At 41.7% G+C, this 22,091-nt stretch overlaps 1 protein-coding gene across 1 annotated transcript; it reads right to left on the minus strand.

The window, feature by feature from the left end:
* Positions 1-1,807: 1,807 nt before the first annotated feature.
* On the minus strand, positions 1,808-19,218 carry LOC136446481 (uncharacterized). Its single transcript, XM_066444862.1, has 11 exons — positions 18,947-19,218; positions 17,397-17,450; positions 16,379-16,513; positions 11,834-15,510; positions 11,259-11,449; positions 9,065-9,340; positions 8,232-8,367; positions 7,229-7,436; positions 5,726-5,800; positions 3,438-3,599; positions 1,808-2,217 (listed from the first exon to the last, which is right to left on the minus strand). Exons 1-11 carry the CDS (start codon positions 19,202-19,204, stop codon positions 1,906-1,908), a joined length of 5,484 nt encoding a protein of 1,827 aa, XP_066300959.1. The 5' UTR covers positions 19,205-19,218; the 3' UTR covers positions 1,808-1,905.
* Between the last annotated feature and the right edge of the window lie 2,873 nt (positions 19,219-22,091).

Genomic DNA, 22,091 nt, shown 5'->3' on the forward strand with positions numbered 1-22,091 from the left:
GGTTATGTATGGCTGCCCTGACACCTGTCACCTTATTGACTCCCATGCATGGGACGGTTTCTGTTCAGAAATCGTTGGTATTCAGGGCACTACTTACAATCCTACCCCCTCATTGTGTGATAATGATTGACACCTGTCAAAAGTAATGGGTGATGTGACTGATGTCCAACAGCTACTTCTATAAACGAGGGATGGGCTAAAAAAAGCTAAAGTCAGATTTGTTCAGAAAGTTCAGTGACTTTTTTGTGTATTTTTTTAAACTCTCCTTCCGATGCGGTTCCGACTACGCATGTGCAGTGTCAAAGGTGAAGGCCCCCGAGACGTAAACAAAGCCCGTCTGGGCGTTGTTATGCAAATCTAGACAATGTCGAGACGAAAACTGTTTACAAGGCGGGGGCCTTCACCTTTGACACTGCACATGCGTAATGAGAACCGCGAATTGGATTATAATGGAGGCCAGACAACACCTACACTGGTCCAGTCAGAACACTCCTGGATCAGGGTGTGTTCTAGAGGTGAACTTCAGGGCTACAGTGTTCAATAACGGCTTACCATAATCTGATATAAACAAACTTTATTAACAATTGTATCGCAGTTACTCACAATATGTAAGATACTACAAGATAGTAGTTTTGATACAAAATTGATACAGATAGTGAAGGTATAACCTGTATCGTGCATATTAATGATATTACTGTTAGCTGCTGGCTTTCATCTATTTATAAAGAGAAAAACCAGGTATGCAAGCTGTCACCGCATACAATTAAAGTCGGACAAGCTCACATACTTATTGCATAATACACTACAGAGCGAAACATATGTTAGTATACGTACTGTATATTATTAGTATGTACAACCTCTTGCTAAAATGTCCTGCATGTACAGTGTATATGTTAACATACATGTAATCACAACATTGCTATATGTCTCTGGCTTGCTGTTTAATAGCTACAAGCTGAACAAGCATACTTATACCACAAATGTAACATACAATATCAAGCATGCTACATACAAGTTGGGATACTCAGATTCTTGATCAGTCTTATATCAACCTCTCTTAAGCCGGCGTCACAATTCATGCGAGCGTCGGCCGAATTTGTAGATCGCCCGAAGCTCGCCAGATTTCAAAATCGCCCGAGCGTCGACCGTATTTTCCAACGAAAATCTCGGGTGACGTCCGTCGAACACTAAAATCCCCCATGAGATGGTACCATCTCTTGGACATGGACGAAGTTAGAATCAACTAACCTTGTAAAAGTTCAATATTTGATTTAAAAAAATCGCCTGAAGCCCGCGTAATCTACAGGACGTTGGCCGTACTTCGGCTGAAAATGCACATTTGAAGCTCGCCAACACGCTAACAGAGCTGAATTTCTTATTTGTGACGGGGGCTTTAGAGTCTCTATAGCAATATACCACTTGTACCATGCTAATGACGACGGATTTCAAGATTATAATGCAGCTTATGATGCTATTCTTTTCATATTTTTTTCATATCTGCAAGACCACAGGCAGGCAATGAGTTAGAAATTGCAAATGTCTTGGGGAGGAATGTTGAAGTATGTTAAGCACTGTGAAATGTTTGAGTCTCCACTGTCACACCAGCTCTCAACACATTATTTTTTTCAGGTGTCGTGACAAAGACCACATCATTTATATTTACTGTCAATGTATAAATGTAGTCAATATGTTTACAATCGTTTTTTCGATAAATTCTATCAATTGACAATACTATAGTGCACTATACTTAACTTTTTTTTGGCAACGCCACAAGAGCGGAGTTTTTTTCTGTTATTTTTGATGTATTTGTTTTGTGCAATTCAATACAATATTCTAAGAATGCTGTATGTATATTCTTAAATAGGTTTTTGATCAAATACATCTTTTTTAACGTGAGAGATTATTTCACAGGAAATATTCTTTGGTAGGACGATATGGTTCGGTATACGTCATGGGTTTGTCTCCTACGTCATAAAAGATGGCGGACGGATGGTAGTCCTCATCTTTGGAAACTGTCTTCTTCTTGGTCCTGTCGGCCACTTTGCTCCTCCTCCACTTTCGGAAGAGAGCCCGGAGAATTTCGCAAGCGAACTGCAGTACCTCAAAGATGGTGATGACTGAGATGCCTACGTACAGACCCAGCAGACCCCCAATACCGCTCAGGAGCTCTTCAAACAGATATCCCTCATGCTCCCTGATCTCTTCATAGGTAAGTTCCTGAAAAATTGAAAAATCAATATCTTTAATAGAAAATTTTGATTCATTATACAAATAAAGTGGCATCGTGTTGCCACAACGGTCAGGGTGTGATCTATCCCATAATGTCGTCATCCCAGATTGTCGCCAACTGACGACATTTTGGGATATCCCAAACGCGCTTCTTTCGGTACAGTCATGTGCGCTGATTGGTGCAATGGTGCAGTCAATGACAGGACCACAAGCAGAAGTCTTGGCTTGCGACGTGTTTGGGATATCCCAAACCTGCTTCAGAGCAGTTTTGGGATGGGAAGCGTCTTTGGGATACAACATCATGTTTGGCACTTTTTAAGGACGTGTGGATAATTGCGCCTACTGCCTCACAAATGCTATGCCATGGGTAACATGTAATTTTGCTTTACATTAGTAACCTTTACCTTTTTTGAAAATAAAGAATCAAGTTAGAATAGAACATGTTTTCCTCAAAAGTATATAGATAGCGTTCCTTGCACTAAAAGTGCAATGAATTCAAAGCCACAATCTGGTGAAATTTGAAGGAAGTCTCAACAGATAACAGACGATGTCAATCTGGTTTCCGTTATGATCTGAAGAATTTCTGCAGTGTTGACCAGCCCCCTCTGCGGTCGCACCGGGAAATAGTAGACATGGACCAAAACGTAGCATATATATGCCAGACATTGCCACCCAAGAACAGCTCTACCTTTAGTTAGCTTATGCCGATTTCGGGCTGACTCGAATGCAATGCTCGTACACGAGCCACTGCCGATGACATGCCAGACAGTTTAGAGTCCAATTTTGCTTGCCTCGCAGACACAGAGTCGCAGAAGAGTCTGGCGGAGACAGTATTCTGTGAGAGGAGCATGCATATTTTAGTGTCTCCAGATCAATTAAGCCTTATCTACGTGTATCATTTGCAACCGGTGCAATGGCCGAGTGGGTAGAGTGTTCCCCTTACATACGGTAGGTTGTGAGTTCGATCCCCGGCCAGGTCATACCAAAGACTCTAAGAATGGTACATACTGCTTTCTCTGCTTATCACTCAGCATTTGGGAAAGAGTATGGTAGTTAAACACACACCACTACCGGTGGACTATCCCCCTGCTGTAGTGATTGCACAAAGTTGTGTGGCCCAGGGCTGCCGAAACGGAGATGGGCGCCACCTTATGCACCGTCTGATGGACTTTAACTTTTTAACTTTATCATTTGATCTGTAGATGTACCTGGAAATACACATGGAGCCGAACCAGGTTCTGTTTGACTTCCTCCGCAGTCCTGGGCAGGTTCTTGGCTCGGCTGCGACTGTGGATGTTCTGCAGCACGTACGGCAGGTAGTTGTCCGACGGCCATGTTGATGACGACATCCATATGTTGTAGACTTCATCCTGAGATGGAATACGGCACATATCTTATGAATAGAGACGGACAACGCTGCAGATATGCTGCTTACTGAAGCACTTGTTCCCAAGAAGCCTGTCAGGTGAAGTAATGTAAGCGGTAAATTCATGTACTGACAAAGACTTGTGTGTAGTATATAGCCCATTTGTGTGTGTGTGGGCGCGCATGCGTGTGTATGTGTGTGTGTGTGTGTGTGTGTGTGTGTGTGTGTGTGTGTGTGTGCGTGTGTGTTGCACGTACACAATAGGATAACGATCATTTTTATGATGTCATATGACAGTGTTGTTTGTCTTTGCACAACGTATTTCTCGGTGTCTTTTTGGGAGGCTAAGCTGACTGTATTTACTTCTCTTTCCGCCAGGTGACGCTACAGCCAGGACGTGGTCTCAAATAAAAGTAAGTTACATTTAAGTGTTCTTTTTACAATACAGTCCTAAAGGTTGATGGCTTCAGGAGCAACCAATTTAGCACTCCCTATTTCAGGATCATATTATGCTGTTGATTGAGAGCGTGCTCTGAATTCCATAGTTCAGGAGAGTGCTGCCCTTATTTTATGAGACCAGTAAAATACAAAATTATCATTTGCTGCAGTGAGGCTGACAAAAATATTATGCGCCTCGGCGCACGATAAAAGTAGCAGGTGGCATGCACCAAGCGCACAAATCGGTTTGTTTGCTTCTTTGTTTTGTTGTTTTACCGGTAAACCACCTTAACTAAGGCGTATTATATCTGGTGTCCCATTTTGTAAAGAATATGCAAGACCGATACGCTTGATCAATCACACTGGAAAAAGTTATCGATAAATTTGTTGTCGTACTCGAAATATGTTTTTCCTCGACTACGGGACCTCCGCTTAACGTCCCATATGAAAGGATGTCCCTAATGTAACCGAAGCTACTGAGTACTCATTATCTCCATGAAAAATGGAGATATAGTTTTGGGTGTGTCTGTGTGTGTGTTTATCTGTTTGTTTGTCTGTTTGTGTTTCCGCACCATTCCAGTCAGCATAACTAAAGAGTCTGTTAATGGATTATAATGATATTTGGTATGTGGGCGGGTCTTGTGAAGCCAAAATTCAAGGTCGACTTTTGGCCCCCTGGTATGTGACCTTGGTACTGCAGCAAATCTTCAATTTTTGAATCTTTTGACCTGGACGTGCTGTGGTCTTGATTTTTGGATGGCAGATAGCTTGTGATGTAATAAAGAAGTGGAGTAGGTTTGGGCCCCTTAGCAGCTTCCTCTGGAACTGCAGGTGCGTTCTTGTGAAAATCTTCTAAGGAGAATAACTGAACGAAGGAACAACGGATTTCCATGATATTTAGTATGCAGGTAGCTTAGACAGAGATGTACATAATGAAGTGCAAATTATGCTAATTGTGACTTTATTTGCATAGCTAATGAGGAAAATCTATATTTGTAGTGTTTTCCATTATCAGACTCAAATACATGTAACATAATGTAGTTTATGGAAAGTGGAACATCAACAATAAATTCCTAATTTGCATAATTAATGCAAAAACACCATAATTCATCTAATTGGAAAATTATAGGGCTGTCAATATTGCAACATGTATAAGTTAGATAAAGGTGTTTATGACCGAGCATATATTATGCAAAAGTGTAAGTCATTTGCATGAATAGAATTGTTCATGGAGATATGAGGTCGTGGAACTCTTGTTTGTACCTGAGTGGACTGACAAAATAAAAGTGACTTTCCTGAAGGCACCCCATTGGAACATTTTCGGGTTTCAAACCCAGACCTTTTAGCTTCTAAGTCAACCAAACTGTGTCATGCAAATTTAACAAGCTATCTGCCACAAAAAAATCAAGACCATTGCACGTCCAGGTCAAGAGATACAAAAATGGAATTTCTGCTGCAGCACCAAGGTCACATACCAGGGGGTTCAAAATCGACCTTGAATTTTGGCTTCACAACACCTGCCCACATAACAAATATCATCGTAATACATCAAGAGGTTCTTGAGTTTTGCTGACTACAGTAGTCCGGAAACACAAACAAACAGACAAACAGACAGACACACAGACACACCCAAAACTATATCTCCATTTTTCATGGAGATAATTAGTTAAGAATACAACAAACCAGTCTCACCTTACAGCTCTGTTTGCAGTTACACCTGATCTCGTCATCGTCAAACAGTTGGCGTTGGCTTCGTCTGCATCGCTCCTGGAATAAGTATAGTAACATTACAAGTTAGACCTGAACGGAAAACATTCCCTGCACTTTTGCCGTAAAGGGGTCCTTAAGTCCAGAGGGGGGAGTTATTTTCCAATGGATGGTAATTTTAGGAAGTAGAAATGAATATTTTTTACAGTATACGATAAAGTACCCACTAGTCCCGTGCGCAGCCAAAATCATTCAGTATTCTACCAAATTCCCCAGGTGACCCTCAGCCTATGTGTTTTTACAGTGTGCCTGACAATGCCTGACAAAAGTTAGATTACAAAAAGAATGTCAGGGTGGTTAAGAAAAACTCGTCTTGCTATGTTTTCTTTTATATCTTATTAACAATTGGCCTTCTTATTGTGCTTAACCACCCTCATTGACGCCGAAAATACCCACGTTTAAAAATGTATGTTTACGCATAGGGAATACACTGGTAGGGGCTGCAGGGGTTTAGTGAGTATCATATTGTTTTAAAAACACACCTTGTGTTATTCACCACAAGCGGAATTTTGTGAAAAGTCGGCTGATGATGTATTGATTGATACATATTCTAGTGGAAAATAACACCGCCTTCTGGAGTTTAGGACTCCTTTAATTTCACTCCAATTGAACGGTTTATTTCAGTTCATTCGTCTCACCAGTGTGCATACATTTGTAATCTTGTAATCATGTTAAAACAGAAACAAGACACAAACAGGTGACGTGAAAGATATTAGAACGTCTGAACGCAAGTTTCACGTTTTACCACTTTCAATGAAGCAGGCAAATCGCCATTCTCCTTACATACAACTTAGGATCAAGTTCTACGCTGAAACTAGTGAAAACTTCTTTCCTTAAACTATCTTTAAGGAACAAGGTTCCTCGTGATTGTTTCCCTGATGGGTATAACCTAAAGATTTTGATGTCAGAGGTGAACAAACATCTGTCATCACAATACAGATAGTGTAACAATGAGCCTTGATTTTTAGTGAATTAAAGTAAGGCCAGAAATAGACGGCGATGCCACTGCAATCTCGTTGCGACCCAAATCAATTTTTTGGAGCCACTGACTTCACAGTTGCAATATAATGCAAAGTGTACAAGTATGATAAAAAAGACAACAAATCACAGAAACCGTGAAAAGATTCTTTTTTATTTATCCATGAAGTATGTTGAACCCTCTGTCAGATTGCTGTAAGGTCGCAGCGTGGTTGCGGTCTAATCTCCAAGCAAATCTACACGGGGCGCGAAAATCGTATATGCTAGCCAGAGAAGGTCCAGTCAGCCAGATATTAAAGCTCCAGCCAGCCCCGTAGCTTATCTGGCTGACTGGACCTTCTCTGGCTAGCATATACGATTTTCGCGCCCCGAGTAGATCTGCTTAGAGTTTAGTTCCCGCCCTTGTGGGATGAGAATGTAAACATATTTTTAAAAAAATGAATGAATCACCTGTGTGCTGTTCAAGACGCTGCAGATCCCAGAGTTGCTTCCGGTCACCAGCTCGTCTGTGCACTCACACTTGTCGAGGATCGCCCTCTGCAGGCACGTTTTCTGGCAGCTCAAGAAGGAGTAGGAACCTCCGTACAGGGAATCGAACTCTTCCGTGGAGTGTATACAGTCCCCGTACGGGTACTGTAAACGCTGGACCACTTTCTTTCTGGAATAAGATGTAAAGAAAAGCTATAGAGGATTTTCAGATCGTAGTGCTAATGTCAGGAATAGATCCCCTGACAGTGGTAGAGACAGTGGTAGAAATCCTTTTTTCCAGTGTTCTGCAATATTGCATAATGTCAAACTCTGTTCTGCGATTTGAAAATATTTTCCGCAAATACACAATCCTCCATACAACAACCTTTTCAACCTAATAATGTCTATGTTTACATCATATCTAGCTTTGCAACATTGCTGTAATTCTTTATTCTCTCACTGTATCTTTAATTTTTACAAACAAATTTGAAACAGGAAGAACATAACGTGCCTGAGAAATAACGAAAAATTTACTTGAAATGTGAATTCACTTTATTGAAATGGCAACAGCAAAAGCGAGGACTAGAAAAATGTGAAATATAAAGAAAAATGGTACATCCTGTGTTATCTGCTTAGCACTCAGCATTTGGGAAAGAGTATGGAAGTTAAACACACACCATTACCAGTGGACTAGCCCCCTGCTGTAGTAATTACACAAAGTTGTGTGGCCCAAGGGCTACTGAAACGCCCTATGCACCATCGGTGTGGGAAGGAACTTTGCCTTGACTAGGTCTCCATGTACTATTTGGTCAGGCTAATTACGTATACAGTACTAGTCTATAATGTTGTAAAAATAGTGTGTACAAAATCGATTCACAACCCTTCCTTCTTCCTTTTTCTTTCTTTTTCATTTCTGGACCATGGCTGATAGCATAAATGCATACATTTTGGTACAGTATTTGAGTTATGAATTGTTAGATATAACCTTATTCCGATGAAAGTACTCTCTCCTGGCCGGAGGATCAAGCCGTGGTCCTCGGGAAAGGGCGTCATATTCACCGGGTGAATGGTGACTGTGGCGCCTGGCTCTTGTCCAAAGATTCCTACGTACTCATTTTTCTCTGCAACACATAAATGCTCTTCGTTGTCTATTGATGATTGTACAAGTACGATAGTTATAAGACCCTTATTGCTAAGGCGTCTCCAGAAAGTGCGAAATGGAACGAAATGGAACGAAATGGGATGAACTAAAACAACATATGTAACATTATGAAATGAAATACCAGTTAGATAAAATGGAGATCCCTTCCGAGTCCAGAAGCTCTCCACAAGTCCGTAATTTTCGAGTTCACGGCAGCTTGCTAACTTTGCCACGGGAACAGTTGAAACTGAGCGTTTCAACTGCTTCTTAGTTCAATTGGTATTGGTCACAAAAGTTGTCAAGAGAGCCACTGTAAACAATTTTGGAGACCTAATTTTGGTCGATCATGTCCCCCTTTTTAACTTCATCGATTACTTTGAATAACATGCACTGCAACGCGTATTTATCATACATGTATTTTTCAATTATACTCAAATTTCTATATAATTATCATAATATAGATTCATAAATCGAGCATCAAAGTGTCTTATGTGGTTGGGCTGACAAAAAAAAACTGATGAAAACAGTGTTTGGTATTGGCCAGCAAATATCAACATTTTTTGGGCACCCCTACGAAATTATATTGCAGAAAGGAGTAGTGATTGCAAACGGAAATTAACCAATTAAGTGATAGTCATAACAGCATACATATGGTTGATGATATGAATGATACATACCGACGAATAAAGTCATCTTCAGTCCATAACGTGCACCTGATTTCATAGTGCTGATCTCATCCTGTATTCCCATACCGGGGTTGAATGTGTAGCAGTTACCGAACTTGGAGTTTTGGAACTTGTGCAGTTCTCTCAACTTGCACCTCCGCTTGTCGAAAGTGCACTGGAGCACGAAGTCTTCCTTCTGATGCCCCAGCTCATCGATCTCCTCCTTAGAGGCGGTGGAGATGTCGGAAATATCGCTGTAGTCGTCCGTAAAGGAATTGGAGATGAACCCTGCATGCAAACGGCACACAAAAGGCTAATCTTACGTACAACGCCAAAAGGTTAATAACGGTATATTGAAAATGGTAAAATATAGCGATGAACGTTTCCAATGGCATCGTTAAATCATCATTGAAGCCGAATATAGAATGCCATAAATACAGTTTTCTGATTCTAAAAAGGTATGTGTGTTGAACATTTTAAAGAGAATGGAAATAGCTGGTTACCAATATAGTTTCTTACCGAAAGTTTAGAAGTGGTCGATAGCAGGTCAAAAAGCTGGTATTACAGCTTGAACATGAAGATAAATACCCAACATGGTCTCTATATGGAAAATGACCCTATCGATAACAACTGGAAGGAAATGACGGCCGTTAGGTTACGCCAAGACGTGCAGTAATTCCGTTTTCTGTTGACCCGGCGCCAGAAGCCGACAGTTATCGCACACCGTGGGGTCTCCGGTTCCCAATGCAATCACGGTGAAGATTACAACATCACGAAGACAAACCGTGCCTTCCCGTTAACGTGTCAGATACGTTTTGTGTCACCCCGCGGCATTGGCTATTGCAGTGAACCTCATTTCTTAAGGGCACGTACGGCGTATCGGAAATGTCACATGAAACTGAGCTTTTCTCCACGGGACAAATTAAAAGCATCAGTTTTGCAGTTGTATTGATGGGGACATTGTGAACGTGGCAAATTGTGAGGGATTTTTATTCCCACCTAAATCAAACGTAAGTGTCAGAAACTCATTTGCGCGGTGAGATATGTAAAGGGTGTAAAAGTTTAGCCATTACAATTTCAATACCCTCCTCGCTGTACAAGTGGGCACACAAAAATGAACCCAAAGTTATAGTTTGTTACAACAAAGTTCAGTAAGGAGACAACCAAACTCCATCGGGCCAGGAACTACGGAAAGGTTTTGGCGCCATGGCCAGTGCGAATTGATTTTCTGTAGATGTTTCTTTGTACATTGTCACCCCAAATTAATCAATACTATTCCTATATATAGCTATAGCGTTTTTTTCTGAAGATACGGTTGGTGTGTACGGTTGGCTTGAGGATGCCCACTACTACTGCCTATTGAACTCTCCCAATGGAGCTTCAGAGCCAGAGGAGATCTTGTACGCCGGCCCAAGAACCTTCAAACAGAAATAAGCTGGAAAAACATCGCCGCCTGAACCAAGTGCTATACCGTCTTTTCTAAAGATACGGCGTGAGTGTGTACGGTTGGCTTGAGGTTGCCCACTACTACTGCTTACTACCCCCATACGTTATATCCAAGCAGGTGTATGTTACCGGCTTGTTCTTGTGGATCGTAACGTTTTCCTGATTACCGACTTAACTGTCTGAAAGCCGTGAAAGACGATTGCCGTGGAAAAGACCCCACCTCCAAAAAAGCAGGACCTGGCAGCATGCAGGGGGATGTGACTATCATAGAAGCCTGATTGTAAGAGCCCGACAGTAAGAAAACGTTACAACTTGTGCTCGGGGATTAGCCCAAATTGTGCTCGGGGACTAGCCCATATATAGCGGTTGGATGACGCACACATTATTTGTGTACCTATGCCATCTAAAGGGTGTCCCTGTGGTGTAGTGGTCTGCCCTTCTGTTACTTACCACATCTGGTTGTGATTACTAGGAACCGGAAGGCCCAAGTTCAATTCCCGGGTAGGACACCTCTTGACAAGAGGCGCATTGAGTCATACCAAAGACTTTATAAAAAGTGTACATACTTATGAAACGATATGGAAAATAAACACACTCCACTGCCAGTGGACTAGCCCCCTGCTGCAGCGATTGCACCACAGTGTGGCCCAGGGCTATGGAACGGGGATGGGAACCGCCCTATACACCTTATGGTGTGGGAGGATTTTTTTTAACTTAATGCCATCTAGATTGATCTAAGCAGGATATCATCTGAACTTACCCGCCCAGTCTCCTTCCCCCTCCACGCCAATGAAGCCCAGGTTGTTCCTGGCCAGCTCGCACTGCTCGATTTCACAAAACTCCCAACCTTTCTCCGACTTCTCCGAGGTGTAGCACCACGGTCGGGGCCGAGGGGTCGGGTCATCCAGCAGGTTACGGCAGTAGTTGTGGACCAGGCAACGATGGGGGTACCTGATAAAACACAAAACGTATATAAACGGTAAGACTCATAGATAAAGATTAGATGCTGTCGAAAATATGTCATAGGGTCAAAGGTGGTTTGAAGTCGATATCGGCCCCTGTCTGTGTTCAAAATGCTAGCATTGGCCGTACATGTTGGCATCAAGTTTTATTCTTCCTCTCAATGTTCTCTAGCAACACATAAGAACCCTAGGCCCCGTTCTTCACAATGAAAAAGTTGAGTCTGAATCCAATATTCAACATTTTCAAAGTGTTTTAATTTTTACTGTGATACCCATTTGCTATGGAGAGAGAGAGAGAGAGAGAGAGAGAGAGAGAGAGAGAGAGAGACCCATTTAACGTCTGATTTGTCTATGTTTAAAAAGTATGACTTACTTTGTTTGAGAATAGCAGTGGGGATGCGGGTCATCTGTGCTCCACATCTGACACGGTAGGCCACTCATCGTCACATTTAGAATGCCTCTGTAGGTGAGTCCTTTTCCATTGATGCATTCGTACGTTTTGCATACCAGCGAACCTTGGTTGAACAACTTGACGCCTTTGATGTCTTGCTTGATGTCACACTCGTCTAGTGTGCATCCGACTAACTCTACTCTCAACGCCATGTTGTTTACGAACCTAGCCGGATAAAACCGGACGTATCTGGACACTACCGCCCTTGGAAGATGCTGATGTTGAATAGCGTCTCCATCGTCGTTGCCTTTGAATACAACTACTTCATTGGTGGTGGCGTTTTTGTAGTGCCACCACTTGATTGCGTTGATACTGAACGACAATGAGTACGTTTCTACCCAACTCTCTTCGCTGCTTAGCCCTTGAGTAAGTACAGCGGTGACGATGCGTATCTCCCCCATGTCCAGTTGCAGCCATTCTTTTCCGGGGATGCTAGATTCACTGATCCACGCTCCGTTTAGATTCAAACGGGACTTGTGGGCGCCGAACTCGGGTTTGTATGACGAGGCCTTGATCTGATGATCAGGAATGTTACCGTTCTCCATTCCTATTGGATTATTGCATGTGGGAAAGTAAGTATAACACTGGGAGACGAACGGCCCGCTTTCGTTCACCACTCTCTTAAGAGGAGGACTGCAGCAGTAGGCGCCTACTGGAAGGAGGTTGGTTAATGGAGCTAGTGTTACTTTATCCACGCATTCATATCTAGTGCTGTTGCAGTGTTTGGGCAGAGAAGCTGCTTTCTTCTTGTCGAAGAACCAGCCGAAGGACCTGTCTCGGTGGCCATCTTGGTGGGCCGCAGAGAGCTGATTTAGTTCACAGAGCTGCATTCCGTGTCTCGCGCAGTCAAGAGACGCGTTCTCGAATTCGTCGTGTTCCGTTTCCGTCAGCAAAACTGTTTTCTCACAACACATTGCTCTTGATGGGCGCTTCTTTTCGTTCACCAAGGTAATAACAACCGATTTGTAACATTCACGCCCCTTGCGGCAGCCACAGTCTTCTTCGATCAAACCTAGTCCGTTTGGCCTGGAGTACCAGGCTGCTTTTTTGGGCTGTTTGTCTTCCAAGTTAGTTGAGGCTCCGCCCTGAAGTCTATAGCCGGCTCTGTGTGCCGCTCGCATTTGCTCAACCGTACAGAGCTGGAGACCCATTTTGTTACAGTTCTTTCTGGCGTCCCGTTGCATTTCGTACTTCTTATTTGTAACGCTAAAAGTCGGTCTACAGCAATACGCAGGACGACTGATGGCGGCGGTAGGAACGATAGGAAACAAGCCTTGGTAGCAGTTTTCTCCGATGTACTTGCCGCAACCTTCGGACAACACGACTTCCTTCCCTTCAGTTTCAAACCAGCCCCATTTCTTGGTACGTTTTCCAGAGACGTGCATAAAGGTTAGCTGCTGGATAGTGCATAAGTGCATCTCCCTCTCTTCGCAGTACTGCAGAGCGTGTTGATGATGGTAGAACAGTCGCTTCGTTGGTTGAGCCGTGTCTTTGTCCCCCTCGTTGATTCTGCAGATGTCTATGACGGAGCATGGCATCAGGGCGTCGTCCCCGGACAGTGACGTGTCAGGTAGTGGTGCGGCAGAATTCCATGGGCATGCCAAACGGGTATCACCATGTCCAGTGAAGGGGCGACAATAGTTCTCCTCCAAGCACATGTCTGGATGCCTGTTTGGACACTTCCAGGCTCCGCATGTAAGTGTGGCGGATTGACCGAGAGCTCCGCGGTAGCTGCTTACGCTAGTCATGCACTCTTCCCCGAGACACTGTAACCCGGATGGATCAGGAAACTCCTCCCGTTGGTAAGCACGTGAAATGTTACAGTCCAACTTATCACATCCTAACAGTTCTATACGCATGCGCGGGAGAACGTTCCAAGCGACCGGCATGACCTTAACGTAACGGGCTACAAAAGGCCTCTCGAAGTGCTGGTGGTTGTAGCTCTTGTCATCGTGGTTGCCACAGATCAACATGTTCTCTCCGTAATACTCTTTGTACGTCCACCACTCCGATCCGTCTCTACTGTACCTGAACCGAAAAGATTTCACGAAACTTGATTCAAACCCTTGTGTTATTATTCCTGTTACCATCATCCTTCTTCTAAGGTCTACTTGTAGCCAGGGACTGGGATCACTAGACTTGCTGGACCAGGCATTTCGGGCGTTTAATCTGGCGTGGTGGGCGGGGAAAGATGGTTCTGCCGTTGAAGCTGTTATGTAGATATCCATGATTCGGCCATTTTCTAACCCAAGTGGGCTGCTACATCCGGGCCACGGGCTACTGCAGGGCGATCGGGCACAGGTGGAGTAATCGCAGCAGTACGCATGCGCCTGCATTTCGATTGGAATCATGGGAATGGTGTCGCCATGACAGTCCGCTGGCACAGCTTCAAAGTAGTCGATGACATAGCAGTTAACCTCTTCTGTTACGTTACAACCCATGCACTCTAGATCAGTTTCGTTGCAGTAAAGTGGAGTAGGAGTTGGTTCGGGGGTCGTTGGCTCAGCGGTTGCTGTCGGGGCAATTTCCGTTTCGTTGCTGCAGATGTACACTAAGGTTGTATTACAGACAGTCCTGTTACGGGGGACCATCCTGCTAACATTGCATCTTTCGTTTAACGAAATTTGTTTCTCATCGCGGACGAACCAACCCCACGCTTCGTTTCTGAAACCATCCCTGTGAGCTTGCTTCACGACCTCCATCGAGCAAAGGCGAAGTTCGCGTTCTTTGCATCCCAAAGCAGCTTGCTCGTAACTGTAGTACTCTTCTTCTGTAACCATGAACGTTTGCTTACAGCAATAGGCAGGAAGAGATTCGTCCTCATCCATTGGCTTTGTCATCAGGACATCGTCGTAACACTCCTCGCATAGATCCACACTGTCGCTACAGGCTTCGCTGACCATTGCTTTCCGTCCTTCTTCACTGAAGTATCCCCATTTTTCGTTACGGTACCCGGACCGGTGTGCACTTCGCAGTTGCCGCAGGGTGCAGAGTTGTTTCCCCATCAACGCACATAGCTTCCACGACTCGTTATAACCAGCTACGTTACCGGGTGTCAAAGTTAGCATATTCTTCTCATCCTGGCTCGTCGATCTTTCAGATCTTCGGATACTTTCGTAACTATGAGTCGCCGACATAACGGGTACGGCCCCAATGAGTAATTGATTTTCGTTCGGTTCTAACCAGGTTAGAGAGCCATTACGGAAGTACACATCTCCTTCATCTTCGTTATCGTCATCTTGCAGTAAAGTACCTTTCCACAATCTGACACTGGGTGATGGATAAGTGCCATCATACAAGCCTCTTAAAAAATCATCGCTCATCCTTTTGTAGGGTTCATATCTATCATAGTAGTCAGTGTCTTCCGCATTATCATAATTTGCCTCCCGTTTCCGCCTACTGTCAGTTGACATGCACGGTGTACCTGATAGCTCGTCACAAGTGCCTTGTCCATTTGAAGTCAGTCCAGTATCGCTGTCGTTACCGGACAATGGCTTCGGGCGAATGTGTGCAGTCTTGTTTTGTAGCATTGCCACCTTTAGTACCAGAGCCTCGAGGTCCGCCCGTGATATTGCTTCAACACTGGTGTTCAGCATTTTCTACGAAAGGAAACACATTAGAACATGTTGAAGCAATGCTTTCTTCAGATACGAACAGTCTGGAAACGTGCTTTTTACAAGTTTTCAACATTTTTCCTTACTTTCAACACAGCTTATTACCTGCATATGAAATTTGAAACCAGTGGTCATCGATATTTTCTATGGTTTGAAACAAGTCTTTGATCCGCGCGCTAATTTGTATTTTGAAGCTGTTTGTCGCTGATACAACCACCGCAAATACGAAAATCAAGTCAAGTTAGTCAAGTCAAGTCAGATAGGAATTCTAGGCATAATTTCTATTTACACTGTTTTGTAAGTTTCCTATAGAGACTAGCTCAATCAAATCAGCGTCTTTGGTAGAAAAAATTACCAAAAGAAAACTCAAAGCTACAGACCAAATTAAAATATTAAACTTGCTGATTTAAAAAAGAATCTACTTAAGTCGTCCAGGGCTACACTTTCAAGCATTGAAATATCTTAAAGGCATCCCAAGCAATATTAGGGCCCGAAAATCATATTTTGAAAGTCAATTTATTTAGTCATTTCTATATATGATTAGTTTAAACAACACTATCAATAGCGATGTCCATGATGCAAAAATAAGACTTCGTTGTACATGTAATGTAAGAACTCACTGAAAATCGTCGCCGGGGTTTTTGTAGGCTCGTGAAACTAAGGGGATCATGTTTTTGCACGGTTTTAAAATGCTCAAAGTATGAAGTTATTACACAAATGTGCTAGACAGTGTTAGTAAATGTCACTACAATAAAGATTTCAGCATTTCTTTTTTATTTCCATTTTTTTTGCTCTAATATTCCTTTGGTTGCCTTTAAGAAGACATGGTGATATTCATGATGGTGCATTTTACCTCAATGTTCTGCTTCGAAGTCACGTCTATGTCGTACAGGCTGCTGTAGTGGGTCCCGGTGAGTGACGATCGTTTCAGGCGATTGTTGTTGCAGATAGTAACAGATGGGAACGCCATATGTTTGGAGTCAACAACCTTGTTGTAATAGGAAAATCATATCTTTGTTAATTTTGTGTGCTTGTAAAAAGACGTCAAGCTTCCTACTAATTTCACACTAACAGATTGCTGTAATATAGTGCCTGGAGCTTTGTTTTTGCTGACCTATCAATATAGTATACGTATCTATTAGATAATAAAAAAGTTTGTGATATAAGCAATATAGAGGAATGCAAGCTTACTGGCATTCAAGCAAATATTGATTATTGTTTGCTATCATTTCAGCCATTAGGGGAAATGCTTTCTATACGAACGCTCGGCCAAAGGTGTAGATTGGAATTGAACTCGTAATAAATCACCGCCAATATCTGGTTTTAAATGGGTCTTGTGCTCTTTTATTGGTTGTATTGAGTAAGTGAAAATTACAGCTCTTTCGCCGGGCAGCCTAGTGCTGATGAAATAATCAGGATTCATTGATCAGAATTGCCTTCACAGAGAATGTTGGACCTGATAACCGATAAACGTACACATAGATTAGTCAACCATACCCCTCCTCATCTTTTGACAGGAAAATTACTGTTAATAGCATGTTTTACAAATGGGTGTTGCCCGGGTTGCTTTAGTGTTGCATTGGTATGCGTACGCTGAACACGTCACAAAACAGGCCAAGGCAACGAGTATGATAGGAGGAAAATGTAGTTGGAAGGGAATCGTTGAAACGTTGGAAGTGTCATTGTTCGACTCTTCTGTGTATTTACATGTAAGTTTGCGGAGAGATCCCTGATGCAGATAACTCAGACATAGGCTGCGAAAAATCTACAAAATACAAGTACGTAAATATACAGCTGTAAGCACGTCCAGATATTGCATAGAAATGCATCAGTTACTGAAATAATTCAGATTTGGTAACTGGTATTCTTACCTTGATCTTGACTACAACTGGATAGCTGAAATACATCATGATTAACGAATAAGCCTGAAAAAGAAAATTGATAAGATAAGAATGATAGTCTCTAATTTCATGTATGCATTGTATCATACGATTACACACACACATACAGCCAACACGTAGAGTTCATGAGCCAAGATATGTCTAGGTGAGTATTGTCAAATTGGCAATGTACTGACCCTCACGGAATGGAATCATAGAGACTTAATCTTAAAACTACTTGGACATTTTCTATGGTCTATCAAGCTTCGTATCCAGTGGTAAAGAGATCACGAAACATATGTATTAGATATTCCCTTTTCCTACATAAGGCCACAGCAAGTAAATTTTATGGATGACATCAGCGCGCTCATTTATTTTCGCTTGATTTCGAAAAAAACAACAAGAAATTTCATTGCCCTCCGATGATATGTCCGACAAAGGCTTTCTATGTTGTGTAATTGTTTGATATGATCCAGCAAACTTGAAGCTCAATTGCTCGCATTTGATGGCATGTGTTGACAGGGTGTTCCAATTGAATACCCAGTTGTCCTTGGTTCTGGTTAATTTAGCTGTATACACAAGGTGTTTCATCGCATATGAATACCCAGTGTAGTTGCCTCAGATGATGGTACAACAAGCTCTTTTCTGCATTTGTTGTAGTTAGGTTAGTCTATTGAAATGTATACACATCTGCAAGGACATGCTTACTGTTGAATCGAGGAGGTCTTATATTATATATGAAACCCCATTGGTTGAATACAGGAATAAAAGACCTGTTGGTCGTGATATCATATTTTGTCGCCTAGATTCTTGTTTATAATAACAAGATTTATGATCTCAAAATTTGAAAATATAGGAATCTTTTTTTTTTGCCCGCCTTGTTTTTTTCGCACTATCTCATTAGCTTTGGAGTCTGCGGAGGATGTCATCCATAAAATTTACTTGCTGTGGCCTAAGACTGTAACCAGTCCCCGAAGAAAAACATATGGTGATCCACATATTATGTTTACTCCCTAAGTTTACTTCTAGCTCATTCCCTGGCAACTGTATGGGATGTGTTATTCATCAAGAGCATTTGCGAAAACACCAGTAGATGTCTCTATATAATCTAACATCACTTTACTTAAACATAAAACAGTGCATGTAATGAGTTGAGCATATCATTGTCACTTCTGTCGAAACTCTGTAACTGTATATTGCTGAAGATTATCATCCGGTTGGTTATTGGAAGAACAAGTGTCTTAAAACAAAACCGAAAAGATTGTTACCTCGCTACGTTTCGGAAACCTATCATCTACCTTTATCAGGGGGTAAAGAATCTACAGGATGAGACAGCAGAGCTTAGGATACGTCGTACGTAGAATCAGGTTTTTTTCGGACCGTAGTCTCCGCAATCCCAACTTTTAGCAAAGCAGTAGCAGACTTAAGGTCACCCTGATTACGGCAACTGACAAGTTTCTAAAACGTCGCTACTTATAGGTCCCTTGGGGTTGTGTATGGAGGAACTTAGTTTCTAGGTCAGAAACTAAAATACCACGTACCTGGAAGGAAAAGAGACTAAAAGCTGCCAGAAATATTGTCCACCAAAGCAGTTTCGTCCCAAACGTGGCCGCATCTCCAATCCTGCTGACCCCATGAGCAGTCGTAGTGGAGGTGAACTCAGACGTGATGACTTTGATCTCATTCTTTTTCTCATCTTCTCTCTCCTTCTCCTCGGCTTCGTACATGTAAGCCTTGATGGCTTTTAAGGTCCGGGCCTCGATGTTTCGGGCCAAGTCTTCTTTCTCTTCCTCATTCATCGTTGGACGCCACCTCCTCTGTTTTTACATCAGATATATATATATCATTTCAATCATACGGGTTATTACATGGTATACTACAGATGTGCGGCAAGCAAAGGCGTGTGGTTGTGTGATTGCGAACCCTCATTGATCAATGTCTGTAGATAAAATTTACCACCTTCCGGTCGTGCTTTTGTATTAATCCACTCGTTACTATGTACGTTATTTATGAGTCTTCAATTGGTTTTCGATGTATTTTTGGCTCATCATCAAAGAATGTCCTTATCGTGTATTCCTGGCCTTGCCAAAAACAAACCTCGCTTTACAGCGACGTCTGGGAATTAGAAAGTATTGGTAGATTTTAGATCAATAGTTGTCTGAAGTGATGGCGCAAAAGCCCAATCATCTATACCTGGTAAGGGTACAGACGGGCCGAGCAATGCATTTTTGATTGAGGAAAATTTCACTGTAATGGCCTCCCTGACAGTTAGGATATTGATAGATAGCGTTTCAAAAATCCAACGGATAATGCATTGGTGATGCCTCGTAACATATGGCCATATGGTATCTGCCATTTCGGTTGGATTGGGGTGATTGCTTTTCAATGACGGTATTTCGTACTATTTGTCGGTTAACCGTATTATTTTCAGATTTTGTACAATCCGACGATCTTTATCTTGAGATACGTAAATGTGTAATGGATAGGGTAATTTTTTGCTTCACAAGACGATCCATTAGAAAACAGAATGGCGCCAATATCTTTACCAATGTAAACACGTTTCTTATCGTTCCTGAACATACGGCACGCACCATTAAACTTCAAGCAATTAGTTTAACGTAATCCCTTAGACGGACCGCGACTTGTCCAAACGGGTTTTATAGATTTGCAATTGATGCCTTGCTGAAGTTTGTCACAGCCGCACAAACCAACCTTAAATGGGGGGTGCAAATATTTAAAAAAATAGCATTTATCTTTCAAATTAACTTCCCGAAATGCTGCTATATGGCAACTTTCGATTTTTTTCATTTGTTCACTATGTACACATCCGTCTGTTTACTATGAGAAACGTGTAGTTCTTTAGAGTACATACGCAAGTAGAATATCCTTTTGAAATGTCTTTCGTCATTTTTTACTACTGTATTTCATATAAAACCCTTATCAAACAATATAAAGCCAGGAGGTGCCTTTAATCATATTTGGCAAGAAAAACAATTTCCGTAAGTCAACGCCTGTTATAGAATATATTCAGTTGAGGGTGATACAATATGGCAATTATCAATATTACATTTAAATGTAATCTCCGAAATTTCGGAGTCTAATACTATTATTGGCTTTAATCTGATGTTCATAGAAAATTAAAGGTTAGCATTATCACTAATAATGTTATCTAATTGCGTATCATCATTTTGTAGTTCTCATCGAATAACTACTGCAGGATGCAATGTGTCACTTTGAACTGACAAGAACTCAGACACGAGGATATTCACAGAAACCTATTGCCTGGAAGGTATCAGAGGTCCCTGGCAGGTTCCTACTTTCAAACACTACATTCTACATACTTTTCATAATAATTAGTTTATTGCAAATTCATGCCCGTAGGTTAATCATATGTTGACAACAATGTCGAAATACAAATGTAAAGTAAAAACATAAGGAATACATGTGATACAAGGTCAAACTATGTTGCTAGTCTACAATAAGTTTCTATATCTATGGTTCTAATGCGGGGTTTGATTTATTCTTTGAAAGCAGTGGAAAATAAAAGGTCCCACACTTTCAATGATGAGTGGGTTTGAAGATTTCAAAAGGAATGTGAGTTTCTTTGTATTTCTTAATCTAGAAAAAGTTTTAGAGATTTCGGTAAAATATTGATTGAGTTATGTATCAACAGTAAGTTAAGAATTCTATAATGGCAGAGCACCCGGAGACGCACTTGGCAAACCAACATGCTATCAGCCAAACGGGTCTAGTGTAGTCGACTATGTTCTCGCCAGTGAAAAATCAAAATCCCCTCTTCGTAAAGTTTCTTTGTTCCATGTCCACCCATTAACACCTCTTTCGGATCACTGTAAACTCTCACTGATTCGGCATTGTAATTCAAATTCCAGAATTTATTGGAATTTAGAGTCCCAACTGTTTGTGTTCAAAGTAAACATATTTCATTTTCAAAGGGATTGAATATCACGTAACAATTGAAAATGGTATACACTTGTGACTTTTGGGGCCTCATCAAGTTTCGTGCACCAAGATTTTTTGCTGGCCATTTCTCAGTAGACCCACTAGCGAACTTTAACAACAGTATGTGTTTGTATATCATATAAAGATAAACACCAACCTTTGACACATACCTGTACAATTTCTGACATGTTGAAGAGCAAAAAATTCATTTTGATCACATCAAGAAAAAAACCTCCTCAGTGCTATACTTATTGTATATGTCCACAAATATTTGGCGAATTTCCACAGTGACTTAAAGGGTTGTCCAAGCAATATCCCATCCGTTGTAAAGAAAATTGTACGGACGGTCATTTATGCTATAAATCAACCATAGTTGCATCATTAACGGCCAATATTTGATGACAATATTTGAAGACGGCTACAATATCACGCCACCTTGATTTACCCTTGGTCTACACGGACGTAAAATTGGTTCTTTTATGATTGCAGCATCGCATATCATACCATAACACCGTGATAAAAGGTATAGTATATCCGTAAAAAATGGAGAAAATGAACCATATCACATATTGTCTGCTAGTGATGAATAAGTTCTTCAGGGTGTCTAGGGTATGCAATGCTTTATCTCAAACTTAGATGGTGTGCCTTTGGTTAAGACAAGCTGCTGCATTTAATTTTGGGTTTGAAAGTTGGCCACGTTAGATCAATGTAGTTATTTTTCGAATT

This window comes from Branchiostoma lanceolatum, chromosome 12 (genome assembly GCF_035083965.1).
Source record: "Branchiostoma lanceolatum isolate klBraLanc5 chromosome 12, klBraLanc5.hap2, whole genome shotgun sequence".
In the NCBI taxonomy this organism is placed as follows: Eukaryota; Metazoa; Chordata; class Leptocardii; order Amphioxiformes; family Branchiostomatidae; genus Branchiostoma; species Branchiostoma lanceolatum.

What these genes read in the sequence shown, in the direction of transcription:
- LOC136446481 (XM_066444862.1), bottom strand. Translation starts at nt 19,204, where the DNA reads ATGAATGAGGAAGAGAAAGAAGACTTGGCCCGAAACATCGAGGCCCGG. An exon ending in GCGTCTTGAACAGCACACAG is followed by an intron (nt 5,801 to 7,228) that starts GTGATTCATTCA and finishes TACTTATTCCAG; the next exon opens with GAGCGATGCAGACGAAGCCA. An exon ending in ACTGCAAACAGAGCTGTAAG is followed by an intron (nt 3,600 to 5,725) that starts GTGAGACTGGTT and finishes ATTCCATCTCAG; the next exon opens with GATGAAGTCTACAACATATG.